The following is a 22,060-nucleotide window of genomic DNA, read 5'->3' as shown; positions in this document are numbered from 1 at the left end:
ATTCTGTTCTCTCTGTAAAAATTTTCAAAGAAAGATTACAAAGAAAATTTTAAGGGTTTGAAACAAAGTGGACTAGAAAATTATGACCCATTAAATAAAATACAAAAAAATATATATATATATATCAAGCTTTATTCAAAAAAATAAATTGTAGTAAAACTTTTTTAGATTTTATTATATATATATATATATATATATATATATATATATATATATATATATATATATATATATATATATATATATATATATTATATATATATATATATATATATATATATATATATATATATATATATATATATATATATATATATATATATACATACATACACTCAGAAAACTATCTCTTTAATTGTTTTACCTGTGTGCTCTCTGCAGTAAAAGCTCAGTCCCACAGGTCAGCGCTATGAGCTCATGCTCAGGAATAGTGTCCACTAGACAACAGATAGATTCCATAACACTAAAGAGAGCGTCATCAGCTCCTAAATGACAACACATGTATTTTAGATACAGCGTTTCACACAATTGTTCGTTGAATGCTAAAAAGTAGGATAATTATTCAAATTTATTAATGAATGATACCTTTTAATCCTTTGGCAGATTGATCCAAGGGTGCTGGCAGGCCTGAGGCAGATCGAGAAGATTCTTTTTTGTTAGCAGGAGTAACAGGCTCAGATGAACTACAAAATAAAAGAGCTGTTAAATAAACTTAAAAACCAAAGAAAAAAATAATAAATTAATTTGTTAATTTATTTACAGAAGGTCACCTTTTCTCCTTATCTGAGACAGAGAGACTGATCTCTTCTGGAATAGGGGACGGGGGGATGAAATCCTCAAAACCTTCATAATGGTTGTTCTCCTCACAGTCATCACTGTCTATGACATTTGGCTCACCCCATTTATCTTTTTCAGCAACTGTAATCAAAAACTGATTATTATTAGTATCATTGTGACATGCTAGAATGTTCTACAATCTGAAATAGTGTGAATGCTTTTTCATTCAGTTGTCTTCATCCATGTTAAACCGCTTTGTCACAATCTACCTTTTAAAAATCCTATCAAAATAAATATGACTTGACTTGTAGGCCATACACACATCAACCATTTCTATAACAAATAAAGAACAACATTACAAATCACACAATTTAAATGCACTGACCTGCCACACTTTTGAAATTCTTCTGGTTTGTATCCGGTGAAACACAGTGGATTATTTCCTCATCTTCCGTGTCACTAAGTAATGCTGTATGCTGGACTGATTTCTTAGGTCTTTTGGACTTTTTAATGGGTGAGTCCTCTGGCTCTCTCTCTGCAGTCTCTGTGCTGACTCCATTAGCAGCTGACAGGACGTCCTTCGGGGCAGTTATGGTTTCTGTAGCTTGTGACTCCTCATTTACTTTAGTCTCCTCACACTTAGAAGAGCAGCTTGAGGATGTGTTCTGGTCTGATACACTTGGCTTTTTCGTAGAGGTCCCTGCAACTGGGGATGCTACTCTGCTCTTGACTGGAGTTTCAAAATCATCCAAGTCATCCCATTCATTGAATGAGAGTTGAGAAATGTCATGCTTAAGCTCCACAGTTTGATCATTAGTTGAGTCCTTAGGCAAGGCTGCAGATTTGGGCAAAGCCTTAATGGTAGATTGGACAAGAGGGGTTTTGTTCAAAGCGAATGGGTTTGCTAGTGGATTAACTGTATTTGTCTTCGGTTTGCTGGGCGCAGTGAAGAAGTTGACTTTCGGTGCCACTCTCTCTGGCTTTTGCGAAAACGTCACAGGATTTTTGGTTACTTCAAAGTTGCTGGGAATATTGACACTCCTGTTTGCTAAGACACTTGAACCAGTTACCTTTTGAGGAACTTCCACTTTGGAGATGCCTGACGAAGACTTCTTTTTGAAGCAAAACCCCCTGAACAGACAGGATTTTCAGAAATTAGTTACATCAGCTAGGTTTCATATCAACCATTGTCTGTCCTTAAGAACAATTTTTATTTTTCCTTATACATATTTATATTAATTTTACAAATCTATTTTACACCATGTACAAAAAATTGTTAAAAAGGACTTTAAGGGCAAAAATTATGTTTTCACTGAAACCCATTAAAACAGCAAAGTATGATACCAGTACTGTTTAAACATAAAAATAATGTATCGTTTGTTAACAGCCTTTTCCAGCCTTATTTTGATGGAAAGATTTCTGTAAAAACGTTTTTTTTCATCTGTAAAGTTTGGTCGATAGAAAAAAAATTGCTAGCTTTTTTCCTCCTTTTTTGTTGCTGTAGTTGTTTCTTTTTTGTTTTTGAACACAGCAGGCCAACTTGATTATAAAATTGTAGATGTACTGGCATAGAAATCAAAATATGATTTGCATGCGAAATTTGTATTTAACGTTACCATTCGTTTGGAAACACTTCATTTATTTTTTTTACTGTGTCATTGTTACAAATTCATCACTTATGGACCATATCTATACATTATGCATAAATAATTACAAATAACTAAACCTAATCATACAACAAACGCATGCAGATCAATATCACAAAGTTACTCATTACACATACTGAGACGTTGTATGCATAGTTATGCTGTAACAAGGACACTGTAAAAATAACATGTACATTTTTACATGTAAATTTGATATGCACAAGGGTCGAAGGAACTACGTGTAACGTTACGTGTGTGTTATTGATTAATGCACAAAGTTTAATAAAAATAACGTTAAAGCTGTCGCAAAGATAGAGATAGAAGAAACGTTAACGTTACAGAACAAAAATTCATTAGTGAGTCGTTAAAGACGACATTGACAGCTAGACAAAGCAAGACAGAGAGATAACTTTATTGCAGACTCTGATTTCGGACTATTTTTATGCTGTAACGTTACCTAACGTTATATGATATTTATCTCAGTATATTTAGTAATGTTCTCACCCAGGCTTTGGTTTGAGCAGTGACAGCTTGTTCTGGGCAGCATTGTTGTGTCGCTCCAGATGCTCCTTCAGGTTGTTTTGAGGAAGACTCGACATCTTTTGTACAATTATATCACATATAAATCCTCAAAGTCCGTATGTTTGCCATTCAATCAACCCCACAAACAAACACAAACACACAAATAAAGGCAGACATGCTCCGTTAAAATAAACATTTTTGACTATTCAAAACACAGTCACACCGTAACGTTTTGCCGTCGTGCAAACATCAAATCTATAAAACACCGAAATAACCTCCACAAAAAGTAAAAAACTGATATTCCGACACAGCACACAACGCCACCAAAACACCGCTGAAAACTTGTGCTTACCGCGTATTTGCAACTCGCTCTCTCATTGGTCATCTGCCAATAACATCACTTCCGCCTCCAGGCTTGTTCGCGACACCCAGTATAAAATTGGTTTGTAGTAATGTTATTTATTAGCTGGCCATTTTTGTTCATTCAATTTTTTCAGTTTGGTCTTAAAGTTGATTATATAAGCACATGAGCATTTGCTTCCTCTCTGGTGTATGGTGTGTTCGTCCAAATACTAACATGTAGAAAGGTTGCCACTCACCGGCTGTGGGGAGAATTGCATTTAATTTCATATTCTTCACGTCTAGATCTGACCATATCAGTTTAATAACTTGTGAACCAAATAACACAACAAAGTACACAAAAAATTATTTAAAAAATTAACAAAGGCAGAGTGATATGCTCCAAACGATATGCATTTTGACATTATGTAATATTTTCTCTTATGGAAAAAAAGGTCTTGTTTCAGTTAGTTTGGCTCTAATAAATGCGTTTTTTAATCCTTATGTTTAAGGTCAATATTATTAGCAACTTATTTTTATTTCTGTTAGCTGGAGATCAAACCACTGTTATACAATGACTTAGCTAATTAAACTTTCCTAGTTAATCAAAAAACACAGTTAAGTCTCTAAAATGCCCTTTAAGCTGAATAGTGTTTTAGTAAATAAAAAATATTATCTATTTTAATTTAGGCAATAACAAAATCAAAACTATTAGGTTACAAAATCTTATCATTATTAAACGGCGCTAATAATAGGACTAATAATAGGACTAATAATTTTGCCATCAACTGTATATCATCATTTTAATGAAGCTTTTCTATGGTTAAACACCAATATGCAGGTACAAAATTATTCATTAAAGAATAGACACAAAAGCAATCCCTGAGAAAATATTTATTTCAGTACAATACTTTTTGATGCAAACATCAAAAACACAAAATCTGAATGTTAACAAAGTAAACTCCTTCAACAGTGACTACATTGGAGGCTAATCGAGTGTGCGTTACTGTATGTTTTAAATCAATGCACATATAAAAATAAAATAAGTGTTTATCTGATTTCATGAAAACTAGTATTGACTATAATGGCTCATCACTGACACTATTGTGCATAAAATGATTTTGTGTGAGAGTAGAAATATGTAAAAACAAAAAGTCTCCCTTTTCATGCGTTTCTTTTGTTTACACCAAAGGTATAGGATAGGATGAACACGCAGCAAGTCCACACATGTTCTTTCCTCTTTCAATGTAGAAATATCTGAAGAGAAAAAAGATCATTTTTAAAAATTACACATAACTTGGTCAGATGGTCATATTTAACTGCAATCTTATTTTTCAACCTTATTGACCTTATTCCTTAAGTACAAGCGGGTCGCAGTCATCTTGCCTCTAGACTTCCGGTCTCATTCACTTACATTCTTTTTAAGATGATAAAAACAGCTCCTTACGCTGCTTGATGTAGCAAACTGATATTTTCTTACTATGTTCTTCTACTTTTTATAAACACACATTTGTAGAGCAAGTAGATTGATGGTTTTCTGCCAATTATTATTCTTAGTAATTTCTCCCATAAGCAACGGAATCAGAAGTTCTGATCGCAGACACTTCCACATCGCAGAATAAGGTCAACAACAGTAATGATGGGTGAAAAAAGTTTGAAACACCATATGCTAATGAAACCTGCTGGTCAAAACCATGTAAATTCAACAAAAACCTGCATTAGGACATTTTTTCATGCATAATGTAAACTTTAAATTTAAAATCTAATCTATAAAAGCTCTTAGCTTATCATCTAATACCATTAAATGCAGTGGTAAGCTTTACAGCAAGAAGGTCGCTGGTTCGAGTCCTGGCTGGGTCAGTTTGCATTTCTGTGTGGAGTTTGCATGTTCTCCCCGTGTTCATACACGTGGGTTTCCTCCAGGTGCTTCAATTTTCCCCCACAGTCAAAAAGACATGCGCAATAGGTGAATTGAATAAATTAAATTTGGCTGTAAAGTGTGTGTGTGTGTGTCTGATAAAGTGTGTAGGGATGATTCCCAGCACTGGGATGCAGCCGGAAGGGCATCCACTGTGTAGAACATATGTTGAATAAGCTGGCGGTTCATTCCACTGTGGTGACCCCTGATGAAAAGTGGGACAAAGCTAAAGGAAAATTAATGAATGAAATGCCTCACTAAAATGTCTACAATCTAGACAATCAATCAAAACCAGTGAAACATGTTAAGTGATTCACCATTTAGAATCAATCTGATTAAACCTGGATGATTCATGTGAGTTTTATGGTGTTACACAGATCACTGCCAGAGGACAACCATTGAATTTTTAAGACATTTTAAAACAATTATGATGCCCTGTTTACTGAAATAAAGCGACCTTACCAAACTGATACGTGCTCCAAACCACTGATTTAAAACAAAAGATTTGTAAAGGTTTTAAAGCTTCATAAAATAGTCCTTATAAGGTGCAGCATGTAAGTTTGACACCCAGTGGCTGAACTAGGTACCTGGATCAAAACAAACACAAGTGCAGGTTGCCAGATTGAGGACCAAACGGAGCAAGTCTCACGATCAAGACTAAAAGTGGATTTAAACCGTGCTCTATATTAAAGCAACGATATGCGATAGTATGAATATTTTCTATATTAAAAGAAGTTTTTGTCCTAACCAGCACCTCCAATTGATATGTTAGAAATGGCTTCTATTTCTTGCAGCTGAACAACAGAATTTTTCTTTTAGAAAAGCAAGAATTTTCACTTGGCATGTTTCTTAAATATCTGCAAACATTATGGTAAATTTATGCTTTAAAAGAGTCAAAAACTTACATGCAGCACCTTTAAAACCAACCATTCTTACCTTATAGCATAGCACGATATTTAAAAAAAATTTAAACAGACCCTTTAATCCCCCAGTTGGTTCCCCAGGAGTTCTTCACGATCCAGTATGGCGTTCCATTCTCCTCAGCATAACCCACAGCGAGCACAGCATGGTTTACCATGTCAGTAGTGTTGTGACACTCAGTGCTGTAAAACAGTTATAACATGTTACATATATTTCCATGAACTGACACAAAATTAATATATAAAATTATGTTTATTATATGTTATGACATGGCTATCTGGAATACTTGATTCTGATTGGTCAGTTATTATGACATTCTAAACTGTATTATTTTGAATTTTGTGAGAAAATTAATTTTGTAAGAAAATATGAACAAAATATGAATTTTCTATGTTCTCCACATATGATCCCAAGTTGGAAATCTCAAATATGTACGACATTAATTGTTTTGTGACGTGATATTTATTGTTTTTTCTCACAACGTCTTTGAATAATAACTGACTAGATGCACATTTTTTGCACTATTATCAAAGCGCATAGAATCACCAAGAGGTGACACTCTAGTGCGATTTGGGAAACAGCCACTAGATGCCCCCACGGCCATTTTGAAATGAAAATTCCAATAGAACAACAGCATATTAAAAGTATGTAAAATAGACTATTAAAAGTGCTGATGATTGTGATAGTAAGTGTTGTATTGTAGTTTTTCAGGTTGTATCTCAGCTTTAATGCACTTAAAAAAAAAAAAAAAGCAGCAGCTTGTCATTGCAACAGCAATAAGATATAATAGACAGCCGATCGCTTTCAATCCAAAATGGCGGAATCCGGGGCTGCTGCTGTGCGCTGCTGTTGCAATGGAACGTTCTATTGAGTGCCAGCTCTTGGTGATTCTAAGCTCTTTGCTATTATTCAAGTAGCGCTATATCATGAAGCACTTTAAAATGTATGCCAAAATATAGAAGTGAAAATACATATTTCATCCCAACCTGGTATAAATTCCATCCTTGTAGTGCATGAAATCAGATGTCACCTCATATGCGAAGCTGACAGGGTTCAACCTGGCAACTGCATCCACCATGCTCATTTCATCATACTAATAACATAATTTCACAATTAGAATCAGACATACCAAATGTTTAATACTTGTAGATGCGCCATCAATTACCTTTGTGATGTTTACAACTTCCTTCACAAAAGCTGCAGCCAATTGTGGTTTGAATCTACATTGACCCCCCTAAACACAAGCATGGGTTACATGACTTTATAAGTGATCCTTTAAAAACAGTAAGAAAAAAAAAAGAGTAAAGTACTCACTTTAGCCTGGTAGGGATAATCATCTTCTGTCATAAGACCTTTGTTGTACATGATATACTCAAAGGCATGACTCGGGAGTCCTCTAAAAAGCATGTGACAAGATTAAAAGGTTGTTTATCCCTTTTAGACTTTACTCTTAAAACCTTAATGTCCAACTCAACACAATCAGCACAGATAACTTTGAAATGTGACACCTTCTTTGATCAAACTCACCCGTTGCAACCATGATTGTCGAAATCACCTGCACAATCTATAAGCTGCTGCTCTGCCTGTAAAACAATGCAGAAACAGGAAGTGGTCAGACACAATAAACTGGGGTTTTATATAACCAGTGAAATGTTTGGAAAATAAAGTAAAAATTAAAAAATAGAAATCATTCAGATGTTTGAAGGGGACCGTTAGAATAAAGAACATTATTTTGTTTATGGCTGCATAAATTTAATGAAAAATTCTAAATAATAATAATATGCAAAAAAATATTAGCAACTCAATACTTAAATAATTCAAGATTAAAAATTATAAGATATCTTGACCAGCATATTAGAAGTATTTTTCAAGAAAGACTGAAAACAGAAGAATTGTGTGTGTGTGTGTGTGTGTGTGTGTGTGTGTGTGTGTGTGTGTGTGTGTGTGTGTGTGTGTGTGTGTGTGTGCGTGCGTGCGTGTGTGTGTGTGTGAAAATATAAATACATTGCATTTCAACTGCAATTGTAGCTAAATTATTCTGTTTAGTTTGTAGAATTAAGATCCAACAAAATAATATAATAAACTGTTATAAAATGTTATTTGAAAAGTATTTGATAGATTTTTACCTACTCCTTATAATACTTTATCTGTTTAATTATTAATCTAAATATTAATTACACAAGTGTTAACCTATTAATTGAATCTAATTATTTTTCATTTTGATCTACTTTGTACTTCCTTTTTCATGTTTTATTCATTTAATTGTGAATAATTTCTTGGAATCCACTTTCGTCATAATTATCACATTAATTAAAAAAGGGTTTATGCAGGTTTCTTCAAATCAGTCTTTTTTAAGACTCCTTTAAGACCATTATGAATGCAATTTCAGACTTATACAGAGCTAAACACTAAGCTTTTTTTTCTAATGGCCCACTTACGTCTGTAATTAGTTTTTGTATAAATGGAAGATTACATAAAGGGATGTGTCATGTGTTGGCCAGATAGGTTAGCTTTACCTGGACATAGGTAAATTAATACCTGTTTAAAATGATTTATACCTACGGCAGAATATTTCAGTGAATTTAAGACTTTTTAAGGCCTAATATTAATCTTTTGAAATTTACGACATTTCATGACTCCGCGGACACCCTGTAAAATGATTACAATTGAAGAGTTTAGATGCAAAATCCTCTAAAAGTCATTTGATATTTTTTTATCTGGTATCTGGCTCAGTAAGTTTACATCTATAGTGACAGATAAGTTTTTTTCATTACCTTTCAAGTGAAATAACTTAACATAATTACAATAGAGGTTGAGAAAAATTACGATTTTTTACGATTTCAGTCGGCATTTAGAGGTTTTTGCATCTGAACTTTTCAATTACTAGATCATTTTAACACTGAATTTTTATTTATTTATTTATACTTATTTTAATCTTGCTTGTATTGATTTAAACAAGTTCGTTTTTTGGGGCCCTGTGGTTGTTTCTGGACCTCTGGTTGAAAACCCCCTGTGCAGTGATTTGTATAGATTATATGATATATTATGAATGTATTATTTAGGGTTTGCTTACACAAGCTAGAGGGCAGGAAAAAGGAATTATTATTTTAATGTTGGCACTAAATTAAGATGAACTAAATTAAGACACTAAATTAAAATGTTATTAATTATATTATTACTAACATCTAATAATGAATGCTCACTACCAATATCATATTGAATCAACATCTACATACTAGTTGCAGGAGTTTCCCTGTGGCGATAGCAGTGACAGACTCCAGACAGCCTGTGGTGGAAAAAGTCCAGCAGCTCCCGCAGGGTCCCTGAAAGTAGTGCCCTGAATTAACAACCAGCTTAAACATTATATGGACAATAGACAGTTATTAGAGCAACAGTTGCAAGCTACCTGATTCTTGACATCAGTAATGTAGTGTCCCTTGGTTCTCCAGTCGATAGCATCAGGGTAAAGCCCATTACTGCTCACATGATTCCCTCTAGTGGCTGAACAGTTCTGTGAGGTGGTGAAAAAAATGCTGAAGAATTGTGGTACTTTCCTATTTCCTCGTTGATCACGAGATATTGTTAAAAATAGTACCTGGGGTTCCGTCAGGAGGTAAGTCTTTTTAAATTCAGCAAAGGTCATGTCTGAAAACTGGTTCAGTCCCACTGTAAAAAGAGAAACATTATATGTAAATGTATTTACATCAAATACAAACAGACTTCTGGGAAATCATTGTAATTGTCCTACTTGAAAACTTGTGGTTTCCTTCATTATGTTGGTCAATCCTCTTCTTGTTCTCCAGGAATATCTGCAGCCGCTGGTAAAATTCATTTATCTCATATTTTTTATTGTACTGCAAATTTGAAAAGAAAACATGGAGTTAGACTTTTCTTCCTCATAACCTTACTTCCTTAATTCAGAGTCGCCTTAATTTCCCTTGGGTTGTGACATGAAGTTACAAAACAATTGAGTCTTACCTGAGACATCCATGATTTGAAATGATACTCATCTGTAACAAATAATAGTGATGTTTGTAAAAATGTATGGACACTGCTTATGCAAATCACATTCTGTTTTATTCATTTAACACGAGTAATTATCTCCACAAAATCTATTTTAAATGTTATATATGTAATATATCATTATAGCTGTAGATTTTTAACGTAACATGCATATTAAACGCAAAATAAGTCGAAAGCGAAAGTAACGTTACGACGCAGCAGCGCACGTACAGTAGTCTACGTGGAAAGAAAACAAGGTCAAAAGAGTTGGCTGATACCTTACCTTCCTCGGTGTACAACGGAACTGCAAGTACCTGATAGAGAACCGCGAACAGGACCGCTAAAATCAGCCTGTTCATCTTCTCTCCTGTCCTGTGAACAATAACACCGGTACAGTAGCGAGATGTGCTCACATGAGCCCCAACTCCTCCTTCTTTCTGGGGGAGGACCTTCACTGGCCGCTGCTCTGCGGGTTAAAGTGCACTAAAATTGTTTTACTAATTATTTCATGCAAACCAAATTAAGGGCATTTTGAGATATACCTCATACCTCATATATATTTGCAAAACGACGCTCAGACAAAGCGTATCGTTCAGAGAGCGCGTCTTCACTGATGCACGATGATCACATGACCAAATATTTATTTTTACTTGGCTTAAGGCATCTCAAAAGGGCACGTTTACCACTTTTGTTTTTGAAAAATGGCCGTATTGTTTACAACATTAAGGACCATAAACAGCACATGATTATGCCATGTCCAGATTAGGCAATACGCATGTAAGCTATTTATAAATGTCTCATTCACTCTTTGCATAGCCCATTTGATACTTTTGTATGTAAGGCAGCACAAACATAAATTTTAACCTTTCTGTACACTTTCTTATTTCAAAAGGAAAAAGAAACGGTGCAATTTTTTATTATTATTATTTTTTAATTCAAATCAAATACATTTCAAAACAAACTGGGCAACAAATGAAAGCAAATTTGCACAGGGTTAGATAGGATAACTAGGGTTTTTGTGAGCTTCAATTTAGTTCTATCTTTCCATAAAATTGCCCAATAGTCTATAACTTTTTTGATTCTTTACATTATTGCTAAATAAATAAATAAAAAAACTACAATATCCATACTAATGCACGCACCATATACTTATACTTACATAAATATTAAAATCTTGTTCATTTGACTTGCTGTGCTCAAAGCTGAAACATCTAAAATGGAAAAGAACAATGCAAAAAAAGTACAAATGTTACATTTAAATATTTCAAAATTGTCAATCAAATAAAAGTGCATTTACAAAGAATGTAATGCATTTTTCTTGTATAAACATGAACTTTGGATTAATACTAGACTTTTAGTGGGTATATTTTATCAACTCATATTTTTTCTTATTGTGGATATTTGTAAAATAGATTGAAAAAATAAGAATGAAAGATTACAATTATAATGTATTATAATTCTTTACTAATATACATTACAATTTAGATTTAAATATATATTTAGGTACAATTTATGCTGTTAATGCTTATTATGTTTTATAGGACAATTAATACAACCAGAAATTATCAAAAATAAATGAAGACAAAAAAGGGTGTAAATAGTTAATAAATGTGGCCTGCATAATTCTTCTTAATATGACCCAGTATTTCATCAGGCAAAAATGAAGTGAGCTTGACAAAAACCACATACAAGCAAGCAATATCCCCCTGAGATAGAATAGATTTATTAGCAAGAGGTAATCAGGAAACATACAGTTTATTTAATTTTCTTTCTTTTTCTTTTCTGTTCATTTATCTTTTTTGTACAAAACTGGAAATATTTCCCGAGCCGTGGAAATAAACGTAAGGGTTGAAAGATAATTCTCATACCACTGGGTATTGCTAACAGCAAAATGTTTGTTTGTTTATATATCATTTATAAGAGTATGTGCACATAGATTTGTATACAGTATATATATATATATATATATATATATATATATATATATATATATATATATATATATATATATATATATATATATATATATATATATATATATATATATAGTCTTGTTTTTAAAGTTTCTGGCTGATACAGTGTTGCATGCCTGCCACGTGAGCGTTTAGTGTGTTTCCAGACTGTACATAGTAAAAATACATACAAATATTCACAGAATAAGCACTACATTACTATATTCCTGCTAAGAGAATGATTATAGACAGGATTACAGTATATGCAAAAACACTTTAAAGTCCTCTACCTCTAGATCATGGTTTCAAAAATCACAAATCATATAGCATTGAGTGTGTAAGCATAGGATACAACGCTTTTAAGAGGTGTGCTTTAAACTAGTACATGTTAAGAAATACATAGGGCTGCATGTACAAAATATACAGAATACTTTTCTGTGTGGCGAGTTGACAATGTTTGTACAAAAATGTTTCTACTGTCTTTTTTTTTTATTTTATTTCTTTTTTTAAGGTAAGGATGCAGAACCCTACGTCTTTATTCTAGGACTACAAAAATACCCTTTGTATGCTGCAAGCGGGAAGGTCATTCACTTTTGATCATACTCTTAAACGACAATGCATTTTACAAAGTGATATTCAGTCACGTTCCACAATCACTGGAACAGCAAGAAGGACATAGATTGTCTGTAAATGTACAATAGCTGGATAAACTGGTGTAGAAGGATAGTGTTAAACCCAGAATACCTTTTGTTTTCCCCTAGAATGCTGAGAAATGTGGCTGTGAACAACAGAAACATTAATGGGTAAACAATGACTAGAAACATACTGCTGATCCAATAGTTTTCGCTGAGGAAATCATTAGAAAAAAAAAAAAACTTCTTTGCATTTAAATGAACAAACTTCCCATGCAAGAGCAGATCAAAATCTCAAATGGCCAATAGTAGAGACATCCCATATCTTTTGAACATATTTTAATTACTTAATAAGACATGTCATGGCATTTTAGGCATGTCCAAACAAGCTCTTTGTGAAATCGGGTATTGGACGTTAATTATCGCAACCAATAGATGTAAAAATGGTTCAGCTAAGTACAGTGATATGGAATATAATAGTATAACAGTATAAGTTTCTATACGCTTGGTTGTATACAATAATATATCTGCTTTCCACATTGCTACATGGTTTGCATATACCGTAAATTAGTTACATGCATTTAGTAAAATCTCAAAAAGCTCCTGCTGGCTTTTCACATTTCATTAAGGTGATGTGGATGAGCCTGATCAATTAAAGAAACAACCACACCTTGAAATTAATCACGCTGTAAAAAAAAAAAAAAAAAAGAACAGTTTCCATATTTTCTGATTCGCTAGTGTTTTCTGTTTATAATTGAATTGGATTATGAGACCTTGATTTCTGCATCGTCAACTTTTGATGCTGAAAATTTAACTCTGCATTTTAACAAAGTGACTTTCATTGACATTCTAGTAGTTTGAAGTAGTGTATTGTATAATAAATAGTATATTTATTAAGAATTGCGTCAGTAACATAACAGAAGAAAGTACTGGTAGTTTATTATCAGGCTTTTCTACCATAATTTACCAAACCAGTCCAGACAATACCTCTCTTCAAACTATTAAAAATGTCAATAAATGCAATTTTTTTCTTCCAACTTTTCAACTTCAAAAGTTGTTGGAGGAAAGATTAGTGTCCTGTAATGCAATTAAAATAATAAATAAATAAAAATCTATGAATCAGAAATACAAAAAACTGCTCATTTATGCATTTACAGTGTATCCTGTACTGAAGTAAATCATATTTTGGAAGGGGAAGGAATATGAATTTCTAAAAACAGAGGCTGAAATCAACAGGTAAGTCCTCGGTGAAAGTTCTGAAACAATTAGGCAACATTTGGTTACGACTAAAAACAAGAAAACACATCCAGGAGTAATAATCATGTTACAGAACAGAACACATGGATGTTTACTGTCGAGAGCGTAGTGTCTGTACATTGTGTGGATGTCTAGTAGAGCCTCTCTCAGTTGGGCACTTTAGGCTCAATTCTGAGAGAGGCTTCATACAGGCCTTCTTCTTCCATTACTGCGCTTCTGTCCAGTAAATATAGTGCTGCCTGTAAGACAAACACAGAGTCAGATTCATATTCAAGGCAATCCTCAACTACAGTGTCAACAATGCTCATTAAAGAAAGCAGAAAGCAGTAATTATTTTTTTAGACAATATAATACTTAAAAAAAAAATAACGCTAATAACATTGAAAGATCTTATTTTATGGCCTAGATTACATATTATAATGTCACAATATTATACATTTTTAATCATTAGCATAATCATAATAATAATTCATACCATATATAATATAAATATAACTATTTGTTTTCCTCAGAAAAGTAAATAAATACATTTAGAATTGTAGGATATAAAGTTAGATACAAGAAAACATTCTTTAAACAATTTAATTCCTTATCAAATTCTTTTTTTTACCGAAGGTAACCTAATCGGATTCAGTTTGTATTTTTATTTTTTAAAGAGCATTTTTATAACCTTATTATGTTCATTGCTTTATGTATAGTTGTAAACTCTAAGCAATTTTGAAAGTTTATTTTTTAATATAATTTTAAAAACTGCCTGTGGCTGGAAGTAATGAGATGAAAATGAGTTTATAAATTTGCACATTGTTAAAACAATAATTATGATATCTATTAATAGACATTCCTTTAAATTAAGCCTTTTATTTTAGTTTGTAGGTAAAAGTTGGAAGTCAAATAGATTTTATGATTAAATAGCTTGTTTCCTCTAAATACAGAACAAAACAAACTTTATAACTACTAACTGTACTTTGCCAGCACAAACCAATAACAGTTTAATACCTTCGGCTGGTAATCAATCTTATACGCCGTTTGCTGAAACTGCCTGATTTCTCGGATGATATGGGAAATCTGTAAAATGCAGAAAAGGAGTAAACAAAATACTACCTGTGACTATCCCCCCCCCCCCCCCCCCATATGCATTAAATACACAGACATATTAAAAGAAAAACAAATGACCCACCATTCGCATCTTGGAAAAATTGACCAGGTTGTCCTCTGTGTAGTTGGGCGTCCCCTCCTCAATAAAGGCCAAGTCAGTGAGATACATTCCCAAATATGGCACACAGGGAGGGTCACAACTGAAAAAACGCACATAAGAAGCAAAATATTAGACATTGTTATAACAAAATAAAATAAAAATAAAACTTACTTCAGAAAACTTACTTTTTTAAGGCCTCTCTGAGGTTCTTGAACCTTCCTTCAGACGAGACCAACTTCTGCAGCTTGTCAATGACTGTTTTGGTCTATGGATTTAAACAAAATAGCCTTAAATTGATACTAATCTGTTGAAGCAGACTCAAATCTAACAACATCCATAAGACATACATTTGAAACCAGAAGTTTACATACTCTCTAAAGAAAAGAGCATAAACATTTTTTTAAAATGTCTGATGTTAAATCAAACTAAACGTTTACTATTTAGGTCTGTTAGGATTACCTAAATAATTTGCATTTGCTAAATGCCAGAATAATGAGAGTTTTTTTGTTGTTGTTGTTGAGATTTTTTTTTAATTAATTTCTAAACAGTAAAAAGTTTACATACATTTCCTTGTTTTTTTTTTTTTAGCTTTGCTTTTAAACTGTATAACTTTGGTCAGATGTTTTGGGTATCCCTCCACAAGCTTCTCACAACAATTTGAATTTTGGCCCATTTTTCCTGACAGAATTGGTGTAACTGAGTCAGATTTGTAGGCTGTCTTGCTCGCAAAAGCTTTTTCAACTCTGCTCACAAATTTTCTAGTATTAAGGTCCGGGCTTTGTGATGGCCACTCTAAAACATTCACTCTGTTGTCACATTTTAACTAATTTGGCAGTATGCTTAGGGTCATGGTCCGTTTGGAAGACCCATTTGTGGCCAAGTTTTAAGGCTGATGTCTTAAGATGTTGCTTCAGTGTATCTACATAATGTTCTTTCTTCATGATGCCATCTATGCTGTGAAGTAGACCAGTCCCTCCTGCAGCAACACAGCCTCACAATATGATGCTGCTGCCCCCATACTTCACAGTTGGGATGGTGTTCCTAGGCTTGTGAATTTTCCCCTTTGTCCTTCAACTGTAACACTTCACACATCAGACCACAGGACATGTCTTCAAAAATTATTATTTTTTCCCAGTGTAATTTAGCAAATTATAATCTGGATTTTTGTTGATTCTGGCTTGTTGATTTTCTCATCTTGTCACACAAGGAAGCAGTTTGCATGAGGTTTTCCTTAAATACTATTCTAGAGTTGTGCCTCCAATAAACTCAAATGTTGTCAATTAATCAGAAACTTCCAAAACCTTGACACCATCATCTGAGCTTTTTCAGAGGCATAATAATCTTTATGTATGTAAACTTGACTTTCAAGAAAAGTTATAACAATTTCTGCTATTAAGCAAAACAGAAACAAATTTGATAATCCTAACTTACCTAAAAGAGAAAAAGTTTAGTCACATTAACATTTGAATTTTTTTAAAAAATAGTTATGTACCTTTTTATACAAATATGTGTAAACTTCTGGTTTCAACTGTATCTTTATGGGGGTCCCACATTATTTTAAGGTAAAATTCTCACTATTAACAAAACATAAACGAATACTTTCCGCTGCTCAATAAACTCCTTAATTGCTGCTTATTAATAGGTAATGAGTAAAGTTGAAGTTGGGTTTATTGGATAGAAATCGAAATGAGGAATAAGATCATACTTTTTAAGTACAAATAAATTGCCAATATTTTAATAATACACAGGCAATAAGCCAGTATTTAATAGTGGCAATCGTTACTTAAACTTAAGTGTTAACCTTTAAGGACTCATCTTTGTTTTTTAAGCCAGCTGAAATGATTCATGTTCTCAAATTATTTGCAAAATGTTGGGTCACACTTTACAGTAATGTTTCATTAGCTAATGTTAGTGATACTAGTTTTATATATATATATATATATATATATATATATATATATATATATATATATATATATATATATATATATATATATATATATATATTATGAACTAATTATGAACACTTGTACAGTATTTTTAATCATAATTCAGTATTTACTAATGCACTAATAACATCCATATTGATGCTTGTTAACATTAGCTAATACACCACAAGTTAACTAACAATAAACAACTGTATTTCCATTAACTAACATAAACAAACTATGAACTATACATTTTTACAGTATTTGTTTAATTTACTAAATGCATTAACTAACATTAACTAACACAGTATTATTGTAAAGTGTTACTGAATTTAGTTTAAGTAGTTTCTCACCTGCTTGGAGACTTTGAGCCAGGTTTTCTTCAGGCGGAAGATGGAGCTGCGATTGAGGGACGAGGTGATTTCCAGCACAGCATTGTAGTTGTGGAGACAGCGGCAGATATCAGCCACCGCCACCCACTTCTCCATCACTGCTACCCGTACATTCACATCCTCACAGCGCAGGATCTCTGTAGCGATCAGGTCACTGATCTGTAAAAGAGACACAGGTACGTCAGCACTGCTCTCGCTATGCTTTATTTGGAGGAACAGCAACTGAACATTTCCTCTTAACTGCTGTATGATCAGATGTGTTTACATCGAACACTTACATCGTTGAAGTGTTTTGTTGTTTTCATGATGTAAGGTGTCTTTTCATTTTTGTCATTCTTCATCCATCCCTGACCAAAAAACTCTCTGTGAATAAATGAGAATGAACACATTTGTGTGGTAATATATATAGTTTGATCAAATGATCTACAACAATGTTGCTTTCTTCTCATTTTGGAAAGATAGTACACCTAAAAATGAAAATTCTGTCATCATTTACTCACTCTTATTCTGTTTTAGATTCTTTCTTCTGTTGAACACAAATGAAAATATTATCACAGTCACCAGCGATCTAGCCCATGCAGATCGCTGGAGAATTACAAATCTGGCAGCAAAAGAACTACAAGATCCAGTCATGCACCAATCACACACCTGCCCTAGATCCTGTCTGATTGCAAACACTCACAGCTGAAGCCGCTCATGAACTGATTACATGGGCTATATAGTCAGCACACAAACACACAGAGTTTGCTGTTTTTATACTGATTGTGAACATTACAATGCCTTTTCCTTGCCTTGGCTTGGCTTGCCTTGCCTTGAGTAAAAGAAGCTTAAATAGAGAATTGATTTTTGCTTCATCCTTGATCTGTCGCACACATGACCTCTGTCCCACCTAAATGTTACAGCATCCTATTTAAACTTCTTAAACTCGTAACAGTGAACAAACTCAAAATATAGCTATTTTTTGTCCACTGCGATAAAATTGGCAGACACATCATAGATTCAGGTGTAAATGCGACTTATATGAAATATTGATACACATATTCATATTGACACACATCTACACTGTTGAAAAAAGTTTTTTGTCATTTGCTGCATAGCTTTTTTTTTAGTTGACTCACCTTTAAACCCAAGTAAAAAAGCTCTCCAGCAAGTTGCCTTATAAGTTTAAGTTGAGTAAACTTTTTTGCAGTATAGCAATATCTTTGACAGTTCTTTGCCACCCAGACTCATTGAAAATACATGCCTCAACCAACCTTTCTGTTAATTTTAAAATAATTTACTTCAGATATATTTGGTTGCACATTTCAGATGACAAATCCACTACAGAAAGTTGTCTACATTTTTATGAATCTGAAATTCGTTACTTACATTTTGTTATACATTTCTGATACACAATTCTTCTACATGAGAAGGCAGGGCTTGTTGTAAAGATCAGCAAACCACTGATCTAAACCAATAGATTTTAAAAGCAAACAGTGCACTGAAACCACATAAATTTACCTTGATTGTACATCGCTTTTATTTCTTACTAACAAACCATGCTTCACCGGACTCAAACCTGATTGTATAGACTCTGTTAAGTTGTTTTGTGGTATCTATTTAGTTTTGTGCAAAGAACAGCACAAAGTAATTCCTTTATTCATCAATTAGTTTATTAATTTATTCGACTTGGCTGCCAAAATTGTCCTTCGCAGACTACAGCAAATAGTTCAGACTGCTTAACGAATCACTGGCACTACCCTTTCTACACTTCAAGAACTGTACTGTTCCAGAGTGAGTAAAAGCAAAATCACTCTGGACCCCTCACACCCAGCACACTTTCTGTTTGAACTGTTACCGTCTGGTCAGCACTACAGAGCACCAGACACAGGAATAGTTTCTTTCCTCAGGCCATCTACTTCATAAATAGTTTAATATTACCCTACTGTGCAATAAACCTGTGCAATACCTTCTCGTATGCACTTATACACAGCAACTTATGACTTATTATAACATATATTTATAACAAATCTGTCCATACAATTCAACATCCAGAGCTTTTTGACTAATTGCATTTCTGTTTAATGTTTGGTGTATTTTCTCTGTTTTATTTTGTGTCACTTCATGTACACTGGAAGCTTCTGTAGCCAAAACAAATTCATTGTGTGTGTAAGCACACTCGGCAATAAAATCAATTCTGATCGATTGTATGTCACCGTAAATATCCTTAGTGTGAAAAGACAAAAAAGTTTTTGCATCATACTGCCTCATAGCATTAATTTATCTAGAAACTGTATAGTGCTTGAGTATGGTTTTGCAGTTTTACAAAATGTACTGTTAGGCTGAAGCACATATTCCTTATAAGCCTGTATTCGATTTTTACGAATGCTAACGTGAAGTGCAAGGTATCTTAGGTGTCCTTATTAAATGCATACAGTAGTTAACTACTCCCAAAATTAAAACGATTCACATTGATTACTGTTCAAACTGTTTAAAAGAACATCCTAAAGGTTTGAGGGAACATTAATGACATAATTTTCATTTTTAAGCAAACTAAGATAACTTTAAGTCTTATAAATAAAGAATGAATAGCAGCACTCACTCATATGGTATGACTTTGAATACAAGGTGGTCAAGTAGGGTGAGCTGCTCTGCAATCTCCAGAGCTGAATGGTTCTCGAAAGACTCTGACTTTCCTCCTTCAGCCTACATAATAAAACATTTAGTTAAATGAATAAAAAATAAATTAACAAAAGGATTTAAAAGATTCAGCACAGTTTATAAGCTTTCACAATTGTTAAAAGCATCGTAAACTTAAACCAATACAATAATTTGGCACAAGATGTTTAGGATGAACAAATTTATTTATTCAATTAGATTTATTTCTGAAAGTTTTAACTGAATAGCTAACCTTACGTTACAAAGATTACAGTACCAACAAACATATTACATTTCTTCAGCACCAACTGAAAACTAATAATGATTGCAAAAGAATCACTGGAAAAATAATTTTTGAAATATTAAAATTGTTCAAATACAGGCAGTCAAGGTGAGTCATTTAATGATGACCTTACATACTCTGAAGAGTACAGTAAAAAAATAAAATAAAATTATATTAAGAAATTCCGAAGAAACAATGAAGTTCTGATTGTTTTGGCACTGAAAAATGTTTAATATGCTGGAGGATGATCAAGAAGCACCACACTCACCATCTGCAGAACCTCCTCCAGACAGATCTGATTATCACCAGGATCCTCTTGCGTTAGTGTTCTATCAAAAGAAAAAAAGAGAGAATGTTTTCACAAACCAAGCCACTGACTGAATTTCAGTAATGGTAAACATTATTGGCACACTTAGCAAGCATGAGCAAAAAAGCTGTGAAAAAAAATGCATTGTTTTTTTTTTTTTGATGTTCCATTGAGAAAATTCTGAAAAAAAAATTGAAACAGCTGGAATAATAAAGAAGTATCATTATGAAATATATTTTCTTCAGTGTACACTGGCCACAATTATTGGTACAACTGGAAACTGTATAAGAGTCCAGCATTTGAGGAAACGCAAGTGCCAAATTCTAAGCATTATCCACCACAATGAGTAAAACTAAAGAATATTGTACAGTTCTGGTTTGGAGAAGATATTTGGTAAGCCTTACATAACAATAATGAACCAATAAACTAAAAAAAAGTTACAGATCTACCTGGAAGACAGTGTGTGTCCATATTGTGTAAATGTACAACAAGGATTATAGTTTGAGAGGCAAAGACGATCACAGCTGGAATTTGCAAAAAAAAATTATTTGATTTGTTTGACTCCAGCATATTTCACTACCAGGCAGTGCTGGACTGGCATGTGTGTATACTGTTGAATCTTTAATGTTATAGGTCTATTTTTGTCTGCTGCATAGACTTTTTCTTTCTGCACATTTTTTAAAAATGATATCAATATCTAAATATAATCAAATGCCAACAGAAAAATATCTTAGAAATGGCGAACTTCCATCAGAACAATAAATCAAAACAAACATCAAAATCAACACAAATACAGTCTTTATTTTAAAGATATACTAAAATTAGATAAAATAACATAGAATTTGTGTGACAAGGACACCATAAAACAAAGTGTTACCCAAATATATATTAAAAAGTAAAGTTCTATCCTGGTCCCCCTGAAATCTATAGAATTTTCTGTATGAATGACGGTCTCTGATCTCTTTCCAGATTTTCAGGGTTTTCTTTTATCAGCTATTATAGGAAAATACATGGAGCAGTTATCTTAAAAAATGGAGATTGCAAAAAGTATTGAACAACAATTATAGCTAATGTGCAGTAGGGCTGATATTTTCAAATGTTTTTTGAAAATGGTTACATATTTATGAATTTCTTTAATAAAAGATTAAATAAGCATGGAATTATTTTCAGCTCTCCTTCTTTAAATTTCACAAGAGCACCATTAATTTTTTAAATTAATTAATTAATTTTGTTTTCATAATGGCATACAAAAAAAAAACTTTATCAACCAAAACAAAACAAAGCAAAACAAGATCATTTCAACATACTCAATAAAATGTTATTTATTTATTTATTTATTTATTTTCTTGCCA

At 33.0% G+C, this 22,060-nt stretch overlaps 3 protein-coding genes across 10 annotated transcripts in view; all 3 read right to left on the bottom strand.

Annotated features, from left to right (window-relative positions):
• Positions 1-3,492, bottom strand: part of blm (BLM RecQ like helicase) — a 28,092-nt gene extending 24,600 nt beyond the window's left edge. Inside the window, exons 1-7 of one of the 5 annotated variants that reach the window (XM_073930338.1) lie at positions 3,298-3,492; positions 2,928-3,051; positions 1,848-1,908; positions 1,163-1,757; positions 771-918; positions 586-683; positions 365-485 (exon numbers count right to left, since the gene is read on the bottom strand). In XM_073930338.1, the coding sequence (XP_073786439.1) occupies positions 365-485; positions 586-683; positions 771-918; positions 1,163-1,757; positions 1,848-1,908; positions 2,928-3,022 (1,118 nt within the window). In that variant the 5' untranslated portion in view covers positions 3,023-3,051; positions 3,298-3,492. The other 4 variants (XM_696265.9, XM_017352050.4, XM_017352049.4 and 1 more) reach the window with 4 other exon arrangements.
• A 671-nt stretch (positions 3,493-4,163) lies between these two features.
• Positions 4,164-10,490, bottom strand: ctsh (cathepsin H). Its single transcript, NM_212688.1, is given in 12 exon segments — positions 4,164-4,541; positions 6,180-6,305; positions 7,110-7,216; positions 7,289-7,357; positions 7,438-7,519; positions 7,651-7,706; positions 9,360-9,446; positions 9,530-9,634; positions 9,719-9,789; positions 9,872-9,977; positions 10,102-10,133; positions 10,409-10,490. Coding segments are annotated over 12 exon segments (993 nt in total). The 5' UTR covers positions 10,485-10,490; the 3' UTR covers positions 4,164-4,465.
• Positions 10,491-13,031: 2,541 nt separating this feature from the next.
• The window catches only part of rasgrf1 (Ras protein specific guanine nucleotide releasing factor 1), an 81,832-nt gene continuing 72,803 nt past the window's right edge, over positions 13,032-22,060 (bottom strand). For 2 of the 4 annotated variants that reach the window (XM_073930339.1, XM_073930340.1), the window contains exons 20-28: positions 20,670-20,730; positions 20,063-20,166; positions 17,760-17,844; positions 17,443-17,640; positions 15,347-15,426; positions 15,144-15,261; positions 14,963-15,031; positions 14,160-14,205; positions 13,032-14,107 (exon numbers count right to left, since the gene is read on the bottom strand). In XM_073930339.1, coding sequence (XP_073786440.1) covers positions 14,058-14,107; positions 14,160-14,205; positions 14,963-15,031; positions 15,144-15,261; positions 15,347-15,426; positions 17,443-17,640; positions 17,760-17,844; positions 20,063-20,166; positions 20,670-20,730 — 811 coding nt within the window. In that variant the 3' untranslated portion in view covers positions 13,032-14,057. Of the gene's footprint in view, positions 14,206-14,962; positions 15,032-15,143; positions 15,262-15,346; positions 15,427-17,442; positions 17,641-17,759; positions 17,845-20,062; positions 20,167-20,669; positions 20,731-22,060 lie in introns of all 4 variants that reach the window. The other 2 variants (XM_009293629.5, XM_002665349.7) reach the window with 1 other exon arrangement.

Source organism: Danio rerio, chromosome 18, assembly GCF_049306965.1.
Source record: "Danio rerio strain Tuebingen ecotype United States chromosome 18, GRCz12tu, whole genome shotgun sequence".
Classification (NCBI taxonomy): domain Eukaryota; kingdom Metazoa; phylum Chordata; class Actinopteri; order Cypriniformes; family Danionidae; genus Danio; species Danio rerio.
This window is presented reverse-complemented; position numbering and strand designations above follow the sequence as displayed.